The sequence below is a fragment of the Apium graveolens genome, chromosome 3 (genome assembly GCF_009905375.1).
Source record: "Apium graveolens cultivar Ventura chromosome 3, ASM990537v1, whole genome shotgun sequence".
NCBI classification, from domain to species: domain Eukaryota; kingdom Viridiplantae; phylum Streptophyta; class Magnoliopsida; order Apiales; family Apiaceae; genus Apium; species Apium graveolens.
In genome coordinates, this window is record NC_133649.1 from 3,466,816 (window position 1) to 3,485,710 (window position 18,895).

Below are 18,895 nucleotides of genomic sequence, written 5' to 3' on the forward strand. Positions count from 1 at the left end.
CGATGAAACATTGTGTGTGTTTACATTTGTGCAACAAAAAATAGAGTAAAAATTGATATACAAAGTTAAGTGCTGCAATCTATTCTTTTGGGGTTTACACGACAATTCAACTGACTTCTATGAAGATAAGGGGCCTAACCAACTAGGTACAGTTCCTGTTTTGCTATCAATGTCGACATGCATATCTACTGCAGGAAATTTTATAACAAACACAAAAGCAATAGGTACAAGACGCTCCTTCAACGAAACCTGACTACAACACAAGATATATCATCTTTACTCTCTCTCTTCAAAGCTTCATCTACTAATTGCTTGGATGCCTTCTGTGGGTCTTTCGTTATTCTTGCAATATCAACTGCCTCTTGATTGGTCATAACCTGGAAAAATCAAATGGCCAATTATATTAAGAATTAGCTTAATCGCTGGATATGTATGATTGCAGAGATATAGTGAAGAGGGAGGGGGTTATAATTTGGTATGACTAGATGATAAGAAAAGATGCATGACCTTCCACAATCCGTCACTTGCCAGAATAAGAACATCGACATCGGTTCCAACAGTAGCATTTTGAATGTCTGGGTCAGATCGTAGATGTGTTTTAAGACTTTTATCTCCAAATGCACGAGAAACTGCTAGCTGCCCGTTCACTCTAGGAACATCACCTGAGACAAGGTTAACATACGACAGTGTATATTAATGTAGAAGTACAATGCTATTAACACCAATTTCAGCTAATGTGTCTGATATTCTAGACCGAAAAAGAATTACAGGCTAACTGTCATTTGAGGGTAATAGTCTAAAAAAAAACCAACTACAAACATAACGATGACGAAACGTCAGGCAATCTAAGTTAAAAGTGAGGACAAATTGTAGAGCCTGCCTACCTAGTAAATGACACCAGAGCCTAACAAGGCAAGGACAATACAAAAGCTAGGGAACATTTTTTTCTGACTTGCAGATGCCATGAAAAAGGGAGAGATTAAAAGTGTAGTCAAATAATTTAACCAGGGGGGTAATATGGCCGCATGCAAAAGTTAAATTTAAGTTGTTCAAGCCTTTTGCTTCCTAGTCAAAGGATAAAAAAAAGGGGTAAGCAGGTGGCCACATGAAGCAGCTGGCAGACCTCCCTACTTATTTTTTCCTCATTTCTAAATGGTCATATACACATACTAAGGCAAACATATACTTCAGAAATATACACAGATCTCTCACAGATTACAATAGATGGCTGGAATTGAAAAAAATGAGAAATGTGAAGAAGAAAAAAAATAACAGAAGAAAGTACTGATACAAAGTGATAATGATGCAAGTATATAATGTAGCTGTAGTAAATAAAGAGGGAGAGGGGCATCTGAGCCCTGAGGAAGGAGTTAAGAAGATGAAAAAACCAAAACAACATTTTCCTTGAATCTGAAGAATGTCCTCTTTTAACCGTCAAATGCCTCTAGTGTGTCTCGACTCTAATTGATGCAAGTTCCAAGCCGATCTTCAGGTTTATTATCCTATTTCAAACCCCCTCACATAATCACATGTTGTCAAAGAACTACTCAGGAGATGGGGATTTTTTGTTTGGAACTTCATAAAAAATTCGCGCAATGCACGGGGGACTACACATCAAATTTTACTCCGGATGCCCTCCACACTCGCTTCCTCTTTAAATTTTAGAAATCTATACATTCTTAATTAAAGTTGTCTAATATATAAATAATATGAACTTATCCCATATATCGTGTTGGTAGTAAATATTTATCTTGTGTAACTTTTCATTTAATTATTTAGTAAATGTTACAGTTCCTCTTTCTAGATCAAACATATCCAATTAGGGAGGTATATTTATATCTTGACTTATAATTCTTAGGCCTCATCTCTGATCCAGCTCTGTTCTCCCTCTCTCTCATGGTATTAAGATCAAGTGAAAGAAGTTGTGCCTTTCCTATTGACCATGGCAGTAATCCATAAATAGAGGAGACGGTGGCATTGGAAAACAGGAAACAACGATATATAGGCAGTGAAAAGGTAGCAACAATAAACTAGAGATGGAAAGGAGCAAGCAGAATGGTTCTTAATTATTATTTAAAACAATTATGTTCATTATTTCATAGGCGCTCCCATTAGTTCTGATGACACAAAATACTGAAGTCTTTCTTACCATCACCGATAATGTGGAATATGTGTAATAATCACATAATTCTTGAATATCCAAAATTCAAACATTTCTTTCCATTCTTGAGAAAACACACAAATGCAAAACGACATAGTGGTCTTAATAGAATGTGCTTTGTTTACGTCACTTAGATGGTCCAAGCAACTCAGTCAACAAGAGGTGACATTTGCTTGTTTCAAAGGACACGAGGAAGTTAGCAAAGTGACTCGTTTCACTACTCTAAACTTAGACAATTCTTAAGCTCTCACTTGTGAGCATGCCCGCATGTTGAGAGAAAAAAGGTTTGACAACAACTGCAGGCTCTGATTTTCATTAAACTTGTCAAGTGCTCAGATTTGGCTTCATACTGCAACAGTGCAACTCCTATTCTACATTTTCTTACAGGCATGCCAACACGTCATATAAACCCTACAAGAAGTCAAGTTTTTTAATAGTTTATAAAAATAATTACTAGATGCCTTCAGCCTTTCCTATATTACTTATTAATTATTTTACCATCAAACATATCCTAAAAATGTAAAAATATAACAATATCTAATAAGCTTCCTCTGGCACATTTATACAACCTTCGGAAGCTAAATCATTAAATTACAATAATATATACACGCCTTTTCTTCTTTGCTGATTAACAGACACGTACTTTTGTACAGACACCCATATGTTTACAGATGTATAGAGTAGATTATAGCCTATGTCAACCTCGGCAAAATACTAGCTAAAATACATAATGTAATGGAAAATACAGGAGTCATCATTTGCACGAGATTAAGTATAGGGTAGAAGAAAAAAGTTGACAATTTTATATACAAGAATGTAGTTCAGTGAGTAACCTGGCATGTTCGAGACAAAACCTCCTTTATTCTCAATGCTGCCTCGTTCTGTGTTGGGTTCATGGTCAACAGTCATCTGCAATGCCTCACCGCGCCTCGAAAGAACAGCTCGCGAATCCCCTACATTAGCAACCCATAACCTTCGGCCATTTATTAAAATTGCTGTGACAGCAGTAGATCCACCTCGCCCAAGGTTAGAACTGTTGGAAAGGATTGCTTGGTCTGTCTTCTCATAGGCTTTTGAGATTGATCTCATCGGGTCAGTCCAAAATTCTTCCTAAAGCATATAAACCCGCCAGTGTAAGACAACTTCCCGTATAAGGCTACATAGAATTTTATCGCCAAAAAAATTAACAATCAACCACTAATTCATTTATTTATTTACCTCAACCTACCTCCTTTAATATATTGGCAAACAAATGCTTCTGCAGATAAGTTGGAACACTATCCCCCATATGACCATCATATATTGCAAACATCCCGAGTTCGTGCTCATCTATCTTCACAAACTTAGCAACATGATAATCCTCCATGGGATGATCGGCTTGCCCTTTCACTAGGCTGTAACCATATTTAATATTATCCACATGGCTTTTTCCATTGCCAGAATTATAGGATGACCGCCCTCTGAAGCACTAAATAGAACAAAACAAAGGACGCCATTAATAAAATATACTTGCAAGCAAGTAAGCAACCACTTATAGCAATACTAATATGTAGGATAACGAACGAAAGAAAAAAATTAAACTATAAAAAACATAAACACACAAGTAGATAATCACTGCTGACAACTCAGAGCAACTTCCTGTAACACTATACGACAATACAATTGTGGTCCATATACGCACGCAATACAATTAAGTATTTGACGCAAATATGGCATAGAATAGATTGGCAAGGCTAAACTGTAATAAAAGATATCCCGGTCAACAAAGTTACCCAGACTCTTCATTTTGCTTCGAGTACCCGTGTCGGACATGGGTATGGACACCTGGACACCTTTTTTGGGCCAAAAACATGTATATTTTTCAGAATATTACCGAGTCCGACACTTGGATACGAACCCGTGTCCGACACCCATACCCGAGTCTGGGGAACATAGCAGCAAACTAAAATTGATTAGACATACATACAACCATCCAAATTAAGAACAAATATTTTAATTGTTGCCATTGAAAGGCACAGGATTTAGCATAAATATTAATCAAGGCAGTTACAATTTCACAAGAAAAGAATAAAAAGTTCAATTTTTTCGAAAATCAATCACAAAAGTAAAACCAATTATCATAATTGCAAGTTCATAGCAATGAAACCAAACTAAAAACAAACAAATAGAGATGACTCAACAAGCAAGATCAAAATTTGTTTTTTTTTGTTTTTTTGTTTTTTTTTCTCGGTAGCAAAGGCCTTGTTGAATCTCGGTAAACACCAAGAAGCCTATGCCTTAATTGAGAAAGGCCCAATTATTTAAACAAAACGGTGTGGTTATTTCTGATCGTCGGATTCATGTCTAATTGCAGGGTCCAGATTAATTTAAAAGGTTCTGTATAAACCTCTATATAACTTGGCCCTCCCCTCAAGATTGGCCTTGTAATAAATTTTGCATATTATAACCGATCTGATTAAATTACCATTGACAGCTCTTATCAAATTTCTTATCAAATTACAAACAGGATTAACAAAACCAAATTTAGGAAGAAATATTTATCAAAATTTAAAAAGGATTACAAAACAACAGAATTCACGGAAGGCTGTCTATAAATATTGGCTTCTTCTCCCTGTTATAACAGATTGATTGTGTTGTTAATTTGAGTGCTAAGTATGAGAAATCAAAAGGTTTTTTGTGATATAAAGAGTGATCGAAACCCAAGGGTCTTCTTTGATATAGATATTAATGGTGTACATGCAGGTCGTATGGTGATGGAACTTTTTGCTGACACCACTCCCAAGGCCGCAGAAAAGTTCCGAGCACTCTGCACAGGTGAGAATGGTATAGGAAGTCACGGCAGGCCATTGCACTTCAAGGGATCTTGTATTAAGGGTTCTTATGGATTAGAAAAATATCTTTCGGGAGGATCTGATCACCAAGGTAAAATCTGTTGTGACGAACCGTTCGAGGAGGAGTATTACGGGAAAAGGCATAAAGGACCGGGGTATCTATTCTTCCGCGATGAAGGTGCTAGGTTGTTTACTATTAGTTTACAAGAAACTTGGCATGTGGTGTTTGGGAAAATTGTGGATGGCATGGATGTGTTCAAGGCTATTGATAGTGTTAATTATGCTATGGAGAGGGTTAAGTACTCGGAACGATCTAAGCCGGTAACCATCGTTAATTGTGGGCAACTCAATAATAAATGTATCAAACATCACAATTTGAAGAACTACGGACCTAAATATCACAATATGATGAAGGGTTCTAAAATACCACATGAATATGTATGTAGATCAGAAAAGGGAAGGGATCCTAATTCCCGGGTCTTACTTTGAGTGATTTGCCAGAAAAGCTATCAAGTGGAAAGCATTGTAAGAATCGCAAGTTAATAATAGCATTGTAATGTTATGTTTTTAGTTGTAATTTTCACATACATGTTTTTGGTAGGGTAAATTAATTATGTAATTTAAGCATACAAACTTGGTTTAATTGTTCCTGAACTGTGCAAGCAAATAGGAATAATCTTTATACTGATCCAAACAAATATATTAAGGGAAATAATCCGCACACGTTGTTGTGGAACATGTACAGCCATTGTACAGACAAAAAACATCTGAACCATGAAACACTGTAAAAGGAGCTGCTAGGTCTGCCATTGGAGTTGCATTTGTGTTCTAAGTATAAGACTAGGGATGGCAAAATAATCCGATCTGACGGATACCCGATCCGAAACCCGAAATTTTGAATTTACCGAGCCCGATTTTTTGGATTTGGATTTAGATATGGATTTAATTTTTAAATCCGAAAATATTTGGATTTGGATATTAGGTATACCGATCCGAAACCAAATCCGAAACTCTATCCGAACCCGATCCGAACCCGAAATCCGAAAAAAAACCCGAATTATTATATATTTATATATATTAGAATTATATATATAACATATTATAATATTATATATATATATATATTATTTTATGTAATATATATTATACATATTATTATATAATTTTTAGAACATATGTTTTTATATTTATATTAAAAATTAACTAATTATAAAGTTTAATGAAATATAATTATTCAATCATTTAAATGGGTGATAAGGTTTATAAGATTAACAAAACATCTTTTAGTAATAAATCCAAAATATTGGGTATCAATTGAGTTGATTTTTTAAATATTAGCTATACATATAATAACACAACTAATAATGTGATGCAGTAGTTGAAGATAGCACGTTAAAAACTCTTTCTCTACGAGTTTTTTGTTCAATCCCAAACACTTGTAATATCAATAATTATACAAATTTTCAGATTTTGGGTTCGGGTTCGGGTTTCGGGTATGAATTTCCAATTTAAAAAAATTTCGGGTTTCGGGTATATCTGAATCCATCCGAAATCCGATGGATCGGGTTCGGGTATTCATTTTCGGATATTTTTCGAGTTCGGATCGGGTTCGGGTATAGATAAAATTTTCGGGTTTGAATATGGATGCTAAAATACCCGACCCGATTGCCATCCCTATATAAGACTTCTTTGAAATAGACCTAGTACTTGTTAAAGATGTGAACAGAAATTTTAATTGTTGCCATTTAAAGGCACAGGATTTAGCATAAATATTAATCATGGCAGTTACAGTCACAAGAAAAGAATAAAAAGTTCATTTTTTTCGGAAATCAATCACAAAAGTAAAACCAATTATCATAATTGCAAATTCATAGCAATGAAACCAAACTAAAAACAAACAAATAGAGAAGACTCAACAAGCAAGATCAAAACTTTACCTTAAAACAGTCCATCAAAGTATGATCTTTAGCTAAAATCTTGCAACTTTTGTGAATTAAATTTCAACATCTACTACTTGGGACTTGTCTAAATCAGCTTACAATACCAACCCAACTTCAAAATTCTCCCACTTCACCAACTAAATCATCAAGAAATAAGAACACAACTGTTATTTATTAAAAAAAACATCAAAACAAATACAACCCAAATATTAAAATTGAAAAAAAGAGAGGAAATAAATGAAGATATGCACAAAATGGGAATTGAGAAATTTCCTCACTTGCTAAAATGGTTGACTGCTGAGCTCAGTTGACTTGACTCTGTGAGTGTGTGTGAAGCTGTGAATGAGAGTATGATAAATAAAGTGTATGCGAGAGACTAATGTGAAGATGTTAATACACGTCTCGTAACTGGGTTTCTAAGAAAATTATTAAAGCTACGTATTTATGATTTGGGTATTATCATTGAGATACGTATTTGGATCTTAAAAAAAATAAAAAATTGGATATCAATTTGATAAATGTATATTTAGTACAAAACAAAATATCCAAATAACAAATACGTATTCAAAACATTATTTTCAATCATTTATATTAAAAAATTATTATTTTTAACATTTTTTCTATGCTGAGAGACTAATGTCAAGATGGTAAATATATCTGTGTGTAATGTTACAGAAGAAACAGGGGTTGACTTAGCTGACACTCGTTGACTTTGAATATCACCCACCTGATTATCTGAGCCTCGTTTATTTTAAAGAAATTGATTTTTTTTTTCTATTTGTTGCACATGTATTTTTTGTATTTAATTAGGTGGTTTTTAATTAAAACTTCTAATTTTACACAAAATAAATAGTATGACAGCAGGGAACTTGAGAAAAAGATTTTAAGCACAAAAAACATGAAATAAAATTTTAGAATTTACTGAAAGTAAGGGCAGGCTTTTCGCGCACAGGAACAGATTTTGTCAATTTTAAACTCATAATTTAAGTTTGATCGAAAAATTGCTTACTTGGAACCAGTACATTAAATCCTATACATTAAATCTTTAAGTTACGACTTACCAGTATTTATCCATGTATGAAATGGGTATGAAATAAGTGCAGGAGAAATCAATTATATTTTTTATTTTACATATAATTGCATGTAAATGTTTGAATATCTGTATTACTCCCTCCGTCAGACTGGATTCTTTATGTTGAGAAACGGGTTATCGACACGTATTTTAAACTTTCCGTAAAATATAGTTTCTGAAATAATTTTAAATATATTTTTTCTTATTAAATAAAAATATAATATTTAAATTATACATAAAAAATAAAATTATAAAAATAAATTATAGAACTATATATTATAAGAATCTTTGAAAAAAAAGTACGTAAATAATCCGGTGAGACGGATGTAGCCATTTTTGTTTGCAGCTGGTTCTGATCCCCTCTGGCGAAGGTAGTGAAACTTTTGAAAATGTTACAGAATGCGTACGTGGACTCAGATTGTGCACCTTCCTCTTTCATTAACTTGAATATTGGTGATTTTGCCAAGTAACGAATCATCTTGCGAAGTTGTTTCCTCAAGTTACTTGGAACAGTTGTGAAGTTTTCATTCAGATTATTATCCAGTTGCTCGTTAAGTTCGTCCGGAGATTAGTTCACAATATTAGTGATCTACAGGCATGTGCTGAACATATGTCCAGTAGATTATTGCCCACTGCTGCAAAGAACACTAAGAGATATGACAATTATATATATTGACAAGATATAACATATTTATAAATTTTGAAAATCGGAATTATTTATCGAAGGACAAATTTAACCTATTTTTACACAAAATTGACAAAAATAACAGGTTTCTAAAAAGTTGACCAATTTTAGCAGATGAGATACCCAATTGTCGGTGGAGTATCCACTTTATACGAGATACCCAACTGTCAGTGGACTATCCCATATATGAAATACCCAACTATCAGTGGAGTATCTTATACAAATTGGGATACCCAACTGACAGTGGTGTATTCAATCGCCAAAATTGACCACTTTTTTCAGAATGACTATTTTTGTTAAATTTTTTCAAAAATCGGCTATTTTTGTCATTTTTTCTTTAAAAAATTGGATGATTTATCGGCGATCGGTTAAGTCGGACAAATATTTTGACCGATTTTTCAACAATTTATCGACAATTTTTGGGAAATTGTCTGATTTCTATAACTATGGATATAACTAGTTTACTACAGTATACATATAGGAAGGTTACGATCATTGCATTTGATGCGATTAGCTCTGTTAGGGTTCTCAAGTGTAAGGGTTTCAAAATTCAATCTGGATTACAAAACCAAATTTAGGAAGGAAAATCTATAAATATTAGCTTCTTATCAAAATTTAAACAGGTTTACAAAACCGAATTCAGGGTCTATAAATATTGGCTTTGTCCCTATTATAAGAGATTGATTTGTGTTGTAAATTTGAGCAACACCAAGTATGAGAAATCAAAAGGTTTTGTGTGATATAAAGATTGATCGAAACCCAAGGGTCTTCTTTGATATAGATATTAATGGTGTACATGCAGGCCGTATGGTGATGGAACTTTTTGCAGACACCACTCCCACGGCCGCAGAAAAGTTCCGAGCACTCGGCATTGGTGAAAATGGTATAGGAAATCACGGTAGGCCATTGCACTTGAAGGGATCATGTATTACCGGTTCTTATGGATTAGAAAAATATCTGGAGGGAGGATCTGATCACCGAGGTAAAATCTGTTGTGACGAACTATTCGAGGAGGAGTATTACGGGAAAAGGCATAAAGGACCGGGGTATCTATTCTTCCGCGAAGAAGGTACTAGGTTGTTTAGTATTAGTTTACAAGAAACTTGGCATGTGGTGTTTGGGAAAATTGTGGATGGCATGGATGTGTTCAGGGCTATTGATAGTGTTAATTATGCTATGGAGAGGGTTAAGTACTCAGAACGAACTAATCCGGTGACCATCGTTAATTGTGGGCAACTCAATAATAAAAGTATCAAACATCACAATTTGAAGAACTACGGACCTAAATATCACAATATGAGAAGGGTTCTAAAATACCACATGAATATGTATGTAGATCAGATAAGGGAAGGGATCCTAATTCCCAGGTCTTACTTTGAGTGATTTGCCGGAAAAGCTATCAAGTGGAAAGCAATGTAAGAATCGCAAGATAATAATAGCTAGTAATGTTATGTTTTCAGTTGTAATTTTCACATACATGTCTTTGGTAGGGTAATTTAATTATATAATTTAAGCATATAAACTTGGTTTAATTGTTCCTGACTGTGCAAGCAAATAGGAATAATCTTTATACTGATCCGAACAAATATATTAAGGGAAATAATCCGCACACGTTGTGGAACATGTACAGCCATTGTACAGACAAAAAACATCTGAACCATGAAACACTGTACATATAACAGGCCTATAAAAGGTTACATCTTAGAGCTAAGACATCGAACAATGTAGCGAACAAGTGAATGGAATGATAATATATTTCTAATTAGAGAATAAAAAGCACAGACCTGAATTCATCAGAGGAATGCACATGACCTATTAAGAGTTAAGACACTCTTTTGCAATTCTATCCAGACCAGCGGTCACTATACAGCAGAAGCAGAGAAGGATTCATACAGCTTTCTGTACCATTCTAACATTTTGAAACAACGGTCATCAACTTTTGAACTGCTAACCGGAAGGGTGGATGAGGATTTACCGGGGTGTTCTTCATTGCCCTCTTTGCTGTAGGACTGCCCCCGTCAGCATAGTGCCACCTGCTTAGTTGTCTTCTATGTGTTTCGCTTACCTGACAATAATTTGACAGATTCATTACTTCCTTTTCTATTAAGGAGTTCTGAGAAGAATAGCCACTAGGTGGCTGCTTGTTCTATAATTATCAACGAGTTTGTCTATACTCGAGACTAGGAGGCTGCTTGCTCTATACGTGCTGATAAGGTTCACAAGTTGGATAGAAAGATATTAAGTGATGTCTAACAGAATACAGGTACAGCCTACAAGTAACTTGATTTTCTTTTTATAAAAAGTTAAAAACCAAATAAAATGCTACACATTATAGACGGAATCAAGATATTTACAAAACAATCACCCCTAGAAGTTGGTTATTGGTGGTATATTTTATGACAAATCTCAGTGTCAACTGTGTGTACACTCCAAATAACAAATAATAATTACTAGTATAACCAGTATACATTCACTGAAATTCTACCACTGCAATATGAGATGTATCATGTGTAGTATTAATTTAAAGCTTCCCCTTGCAGGTAAAAAGCTTGTGGAAACTGAATTAGGCACATAAAATTGTGAAAATTTTAGAATGCGCTCTACAGCTGCATCTTACATACAGTAGTTGACACTTAACCATGGCTAATACACCAGTAAGATGCCGTGGGACTTTTTTTTAGAGCCAAAGGGTTGTTAAGTTCTATTAATTCAAATTAAGAACTGTGTCTGACCTCATAGTTAAGGATCAAGAACCCAATAAACTTTTTAAATTGAGAGGTCAGAATTTGTTGTAGTTATAACATTAATTAAGCTCTTTGTAAATGAGCGTTGCAGTACAAGTGGATTGATCCAGAACTTATCAACCCTAAAAATATACTTTATCTCGCATGTATTGCGGTATGATTCCTTTCAATTGAGATATCAGTATATTTATTTTCTAGTGAAGTACAGTACAGAGTCGCTGTAATATTTCAGCGATTCTGCTGCAGAAGGGCTTTATTCCCAGACTTCATCAAGTAATTTAATCAAGTTACCACCAAAGCGAACAAAAGAGATAGGCTTTGGTTCTACTTTTCATATATGCAAGAGTCTGCTTACCCTGTTTGAGAAAGTCGCTGAGTCCAGTTCATTACTTGGTGAGATTGTGGATGCCTCTGCAAGAAAGAAATCTCTTCACCAACAAATTGTTCTGAATAACTGGAAGCTGCCGGAGACCATACAGGAACCACTCCACCATCCCTTTCTCTCCTAATAGTACCACTAGACGATTCTGCTGTTGAATTTTCAGCATCCCTCAGTGCTTGTGCAATATGAAAACGTGGGAGATTATTATTTGATTGGGGTGTCTGTGTACGTTGATTAAGTATACCTGTTCCGGCTTCCTCATTCATATTAAGATTCATTGGCACCTCTCCTCTGCCATGTTCTGCTCGAATGTCAGAAGAAGTCTCCTCTTCAGCCCTTACCAAGGAAGTAGTCATGCTTGGGACCATTTGATCCTCGTAACGCCGAACCGTAGTGGTAGTAGGATTGTTCCTTAAATCTATATGATCCTCTTCCATGTCACGAGGAAAAGCAATGGGGGGCGATTCAGAAGAGTCTCCTAGCCCCTCTTCTGTCCCATTCTCAATTACAGCTCTAGAAGCTGCTTCATGTTGCCACATTTGTGCAAGGGCTTCATGCAACCTGGCTTTAGCAGCATCAATTCCAACAATCGGAAGAGGATAGTTAGAACCGAGTTCGATCCCTGCAGCTTGAAGTACAGATGGCGGGGCATTCCAAGGATGGTGTATCCATTCTGTAGGCAATCTAGCAAGTTCTGGAAGCCATCTTCGTACAAACTCACCATTAGGGTCAAATTTGTAGCCCTCGATCTGCAAAATAAGAAGTGGCAAGTATAAATACTGCTTAGAAGTTTACAGACTTCATTTGTATAAGCAGCAGCATAATTGAATAACATTTCAGATGTCGCTGCAAGGCTACAAGACCAAAGTAGTAACTTCTCCTGGTTATAAGGCACAGTATTTTAACTACAAAGTATATAAGCAGGATGATAACTTCAACATATGATGCATTAATACTCATAAGAAGATCACAAAACATGCTCTGCTCTGTACTTAAAGGGCACATCGAAGCACATATGATCAGGGTGTGCATGACAAATTCTAGCTGGAATCGAAGCTCAGGGACAAGAAAAGGAGAAAATCAAGTATACACCCATTTTTTAGTTAGTGAGGCTTAGTTAGCATGACTGCGATTGCTAAGATCCGTGATTAGGAGATTTAACGAGTGTAATCCTTATTAACAGATCTCTACAACCATGTCGCAATTAACAGTGATATAGTATGACACGTGAAATACGCAAATACATTATTACCTGAGGGTTATCCATACGATCTAAGTCTCGGCCATCAGGAAGAGTTCCAGATATATACTGCCAACCAAGAGCATCACTTTCAAGATCTGCATCCAATAAGGTATCCCAGAAATACTTCATGCCCCATCTCCATGGAAGCTGCAGAACTTTCACAAAGAAACTGGACACCACTACTCGAATTCGATCATGTAGCCAACCTGTGGCCCATAACTCTCTCATGCCTGCATCAACTAGTGGATAACCAGTTCTACCTTGTCTCCAGGCCTTGAAATAGGCCTCATCAATTACCCAAGGAAAGAACTTCAGATGCCCAAGAAGAGGCTTCTCGTGGCTGTAGGGATGATTAAAACTTACATACCTTGAATATTCCCTAAGACCTATAGACTTGAGAAACAAGTTGACGCTCTCTTCACCAGCTTGGTTCCCTTCATTGGTCCACAAAACTTGCTTCAGGCGAACAAGATGAAAGACTTTACGCACACTCACTTCACCAAAATGTAAATGAGGAGACAGAATTGAAGTTGTAGCACTATCAGCCTTTCTACGATTTTTAGCATACTCAATCAATGGTCCGTTAATGAATGCAGCAAGTGCCTTATCGCCACTGTTCCACCCAGGCGACCATGCCCGAGCAAGGAGTGCATTACTTCCTTTCTCTGATTCATCTTCAAATACCAGTGGGTCGGAAGGGCACAGAGATACATCACCTAAAAAATGTAAACATGTTTATAGTTATTTTGAATGGATGAGTTTCTAAGGAAAGTAGGAAACAGCAAATAGATTGTAGAATAGTCTAAAACTAAAAGTAAATAAAGTTAATAAAAATATAAATGCTGAATTATGCTATGCTGACGTTTTTACTAAAATTTCAAAATTTAAACTTTCCACCCTTTTGATGGCTCTAGAGTACCATCAATATATGAAACTAGACGTGCCGTCTGAGGCAATACAACCAATGGTGATTCAGAAAAACAAGGAATACCAAGGCATTAATCTGAGATACTTGTAGATACAAACTTCCAAAATAAATTAATTTTGGAAGATACTGAAAACTACCTGATATTATTCTCTTTGGAGGAAGAAGTGGTGAATCAGGATCGTAAGGCATGCCAAGGCATTTACTCCAAAAAGCTGTAAATGTAGTGAATGGGTGACCTACATCATCAAGAACTTCCCATGGTTCATATAGCAAGTCCGCGTTGAAGGAACGGACATTTACACCATGGGCAGTTAAAACCTCCTTTGCACGGTGATCCCTCACAAGTGACAAGGGGTCTAAAACATACAGAACAAGTAGTATTAGTTTAAAATTAATACTGAAACAATTCAGATTTTGGACCGAAAGATTAAAGGTTATAAAGATGATAATCATGATTTTGAAAACAAAAAGAATGGGCATGGGTACATGTAGTTGAAAAAATTAAAATAGCTGAAGCATGGATTGAAAACTTAGGCAAGCCTCTTGCTTTAACAAATTACCAAGCTAACTAGCTAGCCAGGACCACTTATATTACTGAATGAATTACCATATTGGCAAATAGTCCTACAAGAACACTGGATCAAGAAATAAGCTAACTAGCTAACTTAGGCATCCTATTATTCAATCTTAAAATTACTATATTGGCAAATAGTCCTACAAGAACACTGGATCAAGAAATAAGCTCAAAGTTAATTGTTATATTGAAAAATACTAAAATTTACCATAAAGTACAAAAAAATGCATTCCAACATGTTACAGAACTATCCAAGCAAAACAAGAATACAAGAATCATTTTCATAGATCACTAATATAAAAGTAAACAAACACCCTAAAGTAATCATATAATATAAGAGACAAGAAGAAGTAAATCATGAGAAGAAAAAAGGACAGTTAGAAAAACTGACCATATAAGTGATTGAAGAAGACCTGATTAGCCCCAAGAGATTGAACAACTTGAAGAAGAGAAGAAACACTATCAGTGGATCTTTTGGTCACAAGGGTAGTACCAAGACTTCTTAAAGCAGAATCAAGTTGAGATAAGCTCTGCTTAAGCCACCACCTAGAAACCCTACCAGGATGATAATGGCCTTCTTCTTCAGGAGCCCATATATAAAGTGCAATCACAGCACCAGCTCTAACACATGCAGATAAAGCTGGATTATCTTCTACTCTCAGATCTCTTCTAAACCATACTATATTACATCCACCACCAGACATCTTTACAGCACTCTCTCAGTTCAACTTTTATCTTACTTTGTTTTAACTACAATCCATCAGAATAACAAAGAAAAGGATAAAGAATGGTACTTGTAGATGGGAGTTATCAAGTTGTAATCTTTAACTTGCCAGATGATTCAAACTTCCCAGTTTCTGGTGATTTTTAGTAAAAAAAAATAAAGAAACAGAGAAAAAGATGGGATTGGTGATTAAAGTGGGGGCAATGTGTAAGAAAGTGATAGATAATTTGCAACCACAAGTTAATTGTGTCTTGGATTTTTGTATCTGTAAAGGCCTGTCTCTCTTTTTTTTAACAATACAAATGACTACAAAACAAGCTATCCCTGTATCCATCCCTACCAACCTATCTAGTGCTTTCTCAGTTGTTTCTCTGACAGAGTGGAGATACTACTAGGATTATGCAAAGTGACTTTTTAACTATTTGTAGAGCCACTTCATCTTCATTTTCTACTGCTCACAAGTCACAATTTAATTTATTAGGTAATTTGAAATATGTCACATTTATAGCACAAAACTATATTAATCAAGAAATGAATCTATAATATATAAATATATCTATATATATATTATATATATTATAATAAAATATATATATATTAATTAGCGGTGCGTTGCCGTACGATTTAAACCGCAATATTAAAATGTCAAAACGCAAATTAACCGCAATATTAAAATATCAAAGCGCAAATTACACCGTAACGCGCAGTTTGTCAAAAATTCAAACAGTAACCGCACTAAAAAAACCCGCATATTACGGTACAGTGTGAAACATTATGGAAAATTTTAATGATTTATGTGGTTTGATGATCACCCTTACAATTTACATACATTAATCCCCTGCTTCTTCCTCTATCCCATATTATTTGACTCCATATTTGCTTTCTTTTACATTTATGTAAACTTCAATAAGCTGAGCTCGCTGGCACCTTATTGCCTGCATATGCATAGCTATTTTATTTTAAATGTTAATAAAATTACTGTTTTTAACATTTATTTCCGGCTTTACTAAATGTCAAAAATACGGGTAGCAATCAAATATAATAGATTTGGGGCGAAATTCGGTCCAAATTTAAGCCAACGGACTACTCTTGAACATGAACTTGGTTACGGAGATTACACTTGCACTTGCATGTATATTGTTAGCAATGAGTAGATGCATCTGATTCTGGACATGCATATCCATAAAAGACCAGAGAGGAGGGGTAATCAAGTTGAAGGGGTGACAGGGACAACAACAGCATGACATATCATCTATACAGATCACAGATAGAGATACAGCTTACATATGCTTGACTACTTTTTTATCTGGCCTCTGAAACTGAAATTGACCTCACACTCTATTTATTTTTCATTTTTCATCTGCATTAACTAAATTCTTATTTTCTGTCATTGCTAGTATTGTGTAGTCCACCTCCACTGCTCCACACTCACCTGTGTTTAATATTAATATTAATAATTTTATTCCTTTCAATACAAAAAATATACTGTAGTTACACATTTACATTTTCCTATTTCCTAGTCCCTTACACTTTTTTAAATTTGAATATTGTGAAATGGATGGCTTCAATTGCATTTTATAAGAATTATAATTAAAATTTACACATTAAAATTAACCGGAATCAGAATAGAGATTTGTATATTATTTGAACTCTATTTAGGATTTATATTAAAATTTGGTGTGATTGAAAAAGTACTGGTAAAATAATCAGTTATAAATAAAATTAAATAACCGATAAATGTGTGATAATTTAGCTTCTCATGCTACCAAACAAGAAAATTGTAGAATGTCGCTCGCAGGTGTTTACTCGGTTGTTTAAAGAGGGAATAATTATCTTTGATCACATGTTCGAATCTCACGGGAGAATAATTTATGATTATGTCTCCTGAACCAGAGCATGTCGTTTAAGTGCGGTTTATCTTGGTTTACGTAGTTTGCAGGCTACTGCGTTAGCCCGTGGAGTTTACACAGTGCGTACCGAAAGATAGCGGCTGCAGATTTTCCACGAAAAAATGTAGAAGGTCTGTCAAAACAAAAAGAGAGAAGAAAATTGTAGAATTTTAGGACCATTTTAATAAAAGCCCATAGTACTAAATTTAAAACAGCCCATATGGGCTTTAAAATTTGAAGCCCGATAAAAGCCCCAAGAGCCCAGAAGGAAAGAGATAGAAGTGAAAAAGAGACAAGTTGTATAATGAAGGCTTTAAATGCATTTCCAACGAACTTGCCCTCACCATGTCGAAACCATGGCCATTTAAAGGACTTTAGGCATAGTCCCAATACAATACAGTTAGCAATTAATGTCCATAAAATTGTGGAAGCCTGCAAAAAGTGATGGCTAACGACGCCGTTTTCCGGTCATCGGTGATATGTTTGACAGTAGTGATATTAGGAGTCGGAATATACACGCAGTCGTTGAAGAAAATGATGGGAACATATGTGTTTGGGATGCTTGGTTTGTGTGGGATTTTGTTACCAGATTGGGATTATTTTGATCGTCCTGTTTCTCAGTGGTGTTCTCCTATTACTCTCACCAACAAAATTCATTCTACTGCACCACCCTCCTCTACTTCCAGGTACTACTTCACATATTTGTTTTGATTCATTGCTTCAACTTAAGCATGAGTACGTGAGTATTTAAATTCGTGTTAAATCATTTTTTAAGATTTATGATCACACTTATTAGATTGACGTTGATACGAGAGAGATCTTGATCTCAAAAAATACTGTAAAAATTTGGAAGACTAAAAATCTTAGTCACATACTACTTAACATATTTGCACCTTATTTTTCTTTAGCTACTTGTGTAAGCTTTTGTGTTCTATAATTGTTTTTTTATGCAATTTATTTTCATTCATCGGTTTAACTTAAACATGAGTGTGTGAGTATTTAAATTCGGGTTAAACGATTTTTTAAGATTCACGATCGCGCTTATTAGTTTGACAATGATACGATAGAACTGTTGATCACATAATAAAATACGATAAAAATTTGGAAGACAATAAGTCTTGTCACATAAGTACTTAAGAGAAAAATGCTCCCTAAATAAGTACTTACTGGAATGAGTTGAGTACGTAGTGTATATTGATGATAGAGTTAACAAGTTTTTAATCAGGTCGTGTAATTACAAATGTATTTGTAACCCTCGTACATTGACGGTAAAAAAAGGCTCGGCTTTGTATTCATCTACACGTACTAGGGAGTAATAGCTTCCGATTTTAACATAAATTATATGAACTAAGTTTGTTGTGGTGCAGGTTTAAGGTGTATCCGGTGAGACTGCTTCTGTACACAATAGTATACATGTATGGTTTTTACAAGTGGTGGATGTTCATATCTTCCAACTAGTAGGTGATTTATCTACAGTTTTACAAGTTGCCACTAAGTTTTACAAGTTTTACAGTGCAATGGCTATGTATCTGTTTTGTATGGTAGTTTCGTGGTCGTGTTTCCGAATTTTAAAAAAGAATGAACAAAAACTTTCATTCATAATTGTGCTTCTGAATTTTAAAAGAAACTAACAAAAGTAAGCCATATCTTTTAAAAACTGGATAATAAGACCTAATCATTTGGCTTGATTTTATTGAGTAGTATAAATCAATTATCACCTCA

The 18,895-nt window shown here is 35.0% G+C and overlaps 4 protein-coding genes across 6 annotated transcripts; 2 read left to right on the forward strand and 2 right to left on the reverse strand.

The window, feature by feature from the left end:
- Positions 1 to 41: 41 nt before the first annotated feature.
- LOC141711475 (putative protein phosphatase 2C 9) lies at positions 42 to 7,359 on the reverse strand. Its single transcript, XM_074513928.1, has 6 exons — positions 7,211 to 7,359; positions 6,930 to 7,069; positions 3,390 to 3,629; positions 2,995 to 3,271; positions 508 to 662; positions 42 to 377 (listed from the first exon to the last, which is right to left on the reverse strand). Exons 2-6 carry the CDS (start codon positions 6,942 to 6,944, stop codon positions 240 to 242), a joined length of 825 nt encoding a protein of 274 aa, XP_074370029.1. The 5' UTR covers positions 6,945 to 7,069; positions 7,211 to 7,359; the 3' UTR covers positions 42 to 239.
- A 2,044-nt stretch (positions 7,360 to 9,403) lies between these two features.
- On the forward strand, positions 9,404 to 10,696 carry LOC141713746 (peptidyl-prolyl cis-trans isomerase-like). Its single transcript, XM_074517321.1, has 2 exons — positions 9,404 to 9,901; positions 10,541 to 10,696. The coding sequence occupies exons 1-2, from the start codon at positions 9,404 to 9,406 to the stop codon at positions 10,694 to 10,696; spliced, it is 654 nt and encodes a 217-aa protein (XP_074373422.1).
- On the reverse strand, positions 10,251 to 15,572 carry LOC141711476 (cryptochrome-1-like). Of its 3 annotated transcripts, XM_074513931.1 has the most exons (6): positions 14,952 to 15,569; positions 14,124 to 14,342; positions 13,068 to 13,774; positions 12,060 to 12,564; positions 11,789 to 11,963; positions 10,251 to 10,754 (listed from the first exon to the last, which is right to left on the reverse strand). In XM_074513931.1, the coding sequence occupies exons 1-6, from the start codon at positions 15,262 to 15,264 to the stop codon at positions 10,751 to 10,753; spliced, it is 1,923 nt and encodes a 640-aa protein (XP_074370032.1). In that variant the 5' UTR covers positions 15,265 to 15,569; the 3' UTR covers positions 10,251 to 10,750. The 3 variants fall into 3 exon arrangements, with proteins under 3 accessions (XP_074370032.1, XP_074370030.1, XP_074370031.1); XM_074513929.1 differs by having other exon boundaries at positions 11,789 to 12,564; positions 14,952 to 15,565; XM_074513930.1 differs by lacking the exon at positions 10,251 to 10,754 and having other exon boundaries at positions 11,783 to 12,564; positions 14,952 to 15,572.
- A 1,921-nt stretch (positions 15,573 to 17,493) lies between these two features.
- On the forward strand, positions 17,494 to 18,830 carry LOC141711478 (signal peptidase complex-like protein DTM1). The gene is made up of 2 exons (XM_074513933.1): positions 17,494 to 17,859; positions 18,541 to 18,830. Exons 1-2 carry the CDS (start codon positions 17,618 to 17,620, stop codon positions 18,629 to 18,631), a joined length of 333 nt encoding a protein of 110 aa, XP_074370034.1. The 5' UTR covers positions 17,494 to 17,617; the 3' UTR covers positions 18,632 to 18,830.
- The last annotated feature ends 65 nt before the right edge of the window (positions 18,831 to 18,895 follow it).

Coding starts and splice junctions, on each gene's coding strand:
- LOC141711478 (XM_074513933.1), top strand. CDS start 17,618: ATGGCTAACGACGCCGTTTTCCGGTCATCGGTGATATGTTTGACAGTA. Junction 17,860..18,540: donor CCACCCTCCTCTACTTCCAG/GTACTACTTCAC, acceptor GTTGTGGTGCAG/GTTTAAGGTGTATCCGGTGA.
- LOC141713746 (XM_074517321.1), top strand. CDS start 9,404: ATGAGAAATCAAAAGGTTTTGTGTGATATAAAGATTGATCGAAACCCA. Junction 9,902..10,540: donor ACTCAGAACGAACTAATCCG/GTGACCATCGTT, acceptor AATTCTATCCAG/ACCAGCGGTCACTATACAGC.
- LOC141711475 (XM_074513928.1), bottom strand. Junction 663..2,994: donor TTTTGTCTCGAACATGCCAG/GTTACTCACTGA, acceptor ACCTTGTCTCAG/GTGATGTTCCTAGAGTGAAC. Junction 378..507: donor CAAGTGACGGATTGTGGAAG/GTCATGCATCTT, acceptor TGATTTTTCCAG/GTTATGACCAATCAAGAGGC.
- LOC141711476 (XM_074513929.1), bottom strand. CDS start 15,264: ATGTCTGGTGGTGGATGTAATATAGTATGGTTTAGAAGAGATCTGAGA. Junction 13,775..14,123: donor TCCAAAGAGAATAATATCAG/GTAGTTTTCAGT, acceptor TACATTTTTTAG/GTGATGTATCTCTGTGCCCT. Junction 12,565..13,067: donor ATCGTATGGATAACCCTCAG/GTAATAATGTAT, acceptor CTTATTTTGCAG/ATCGAGGGCTACAAATTTGA.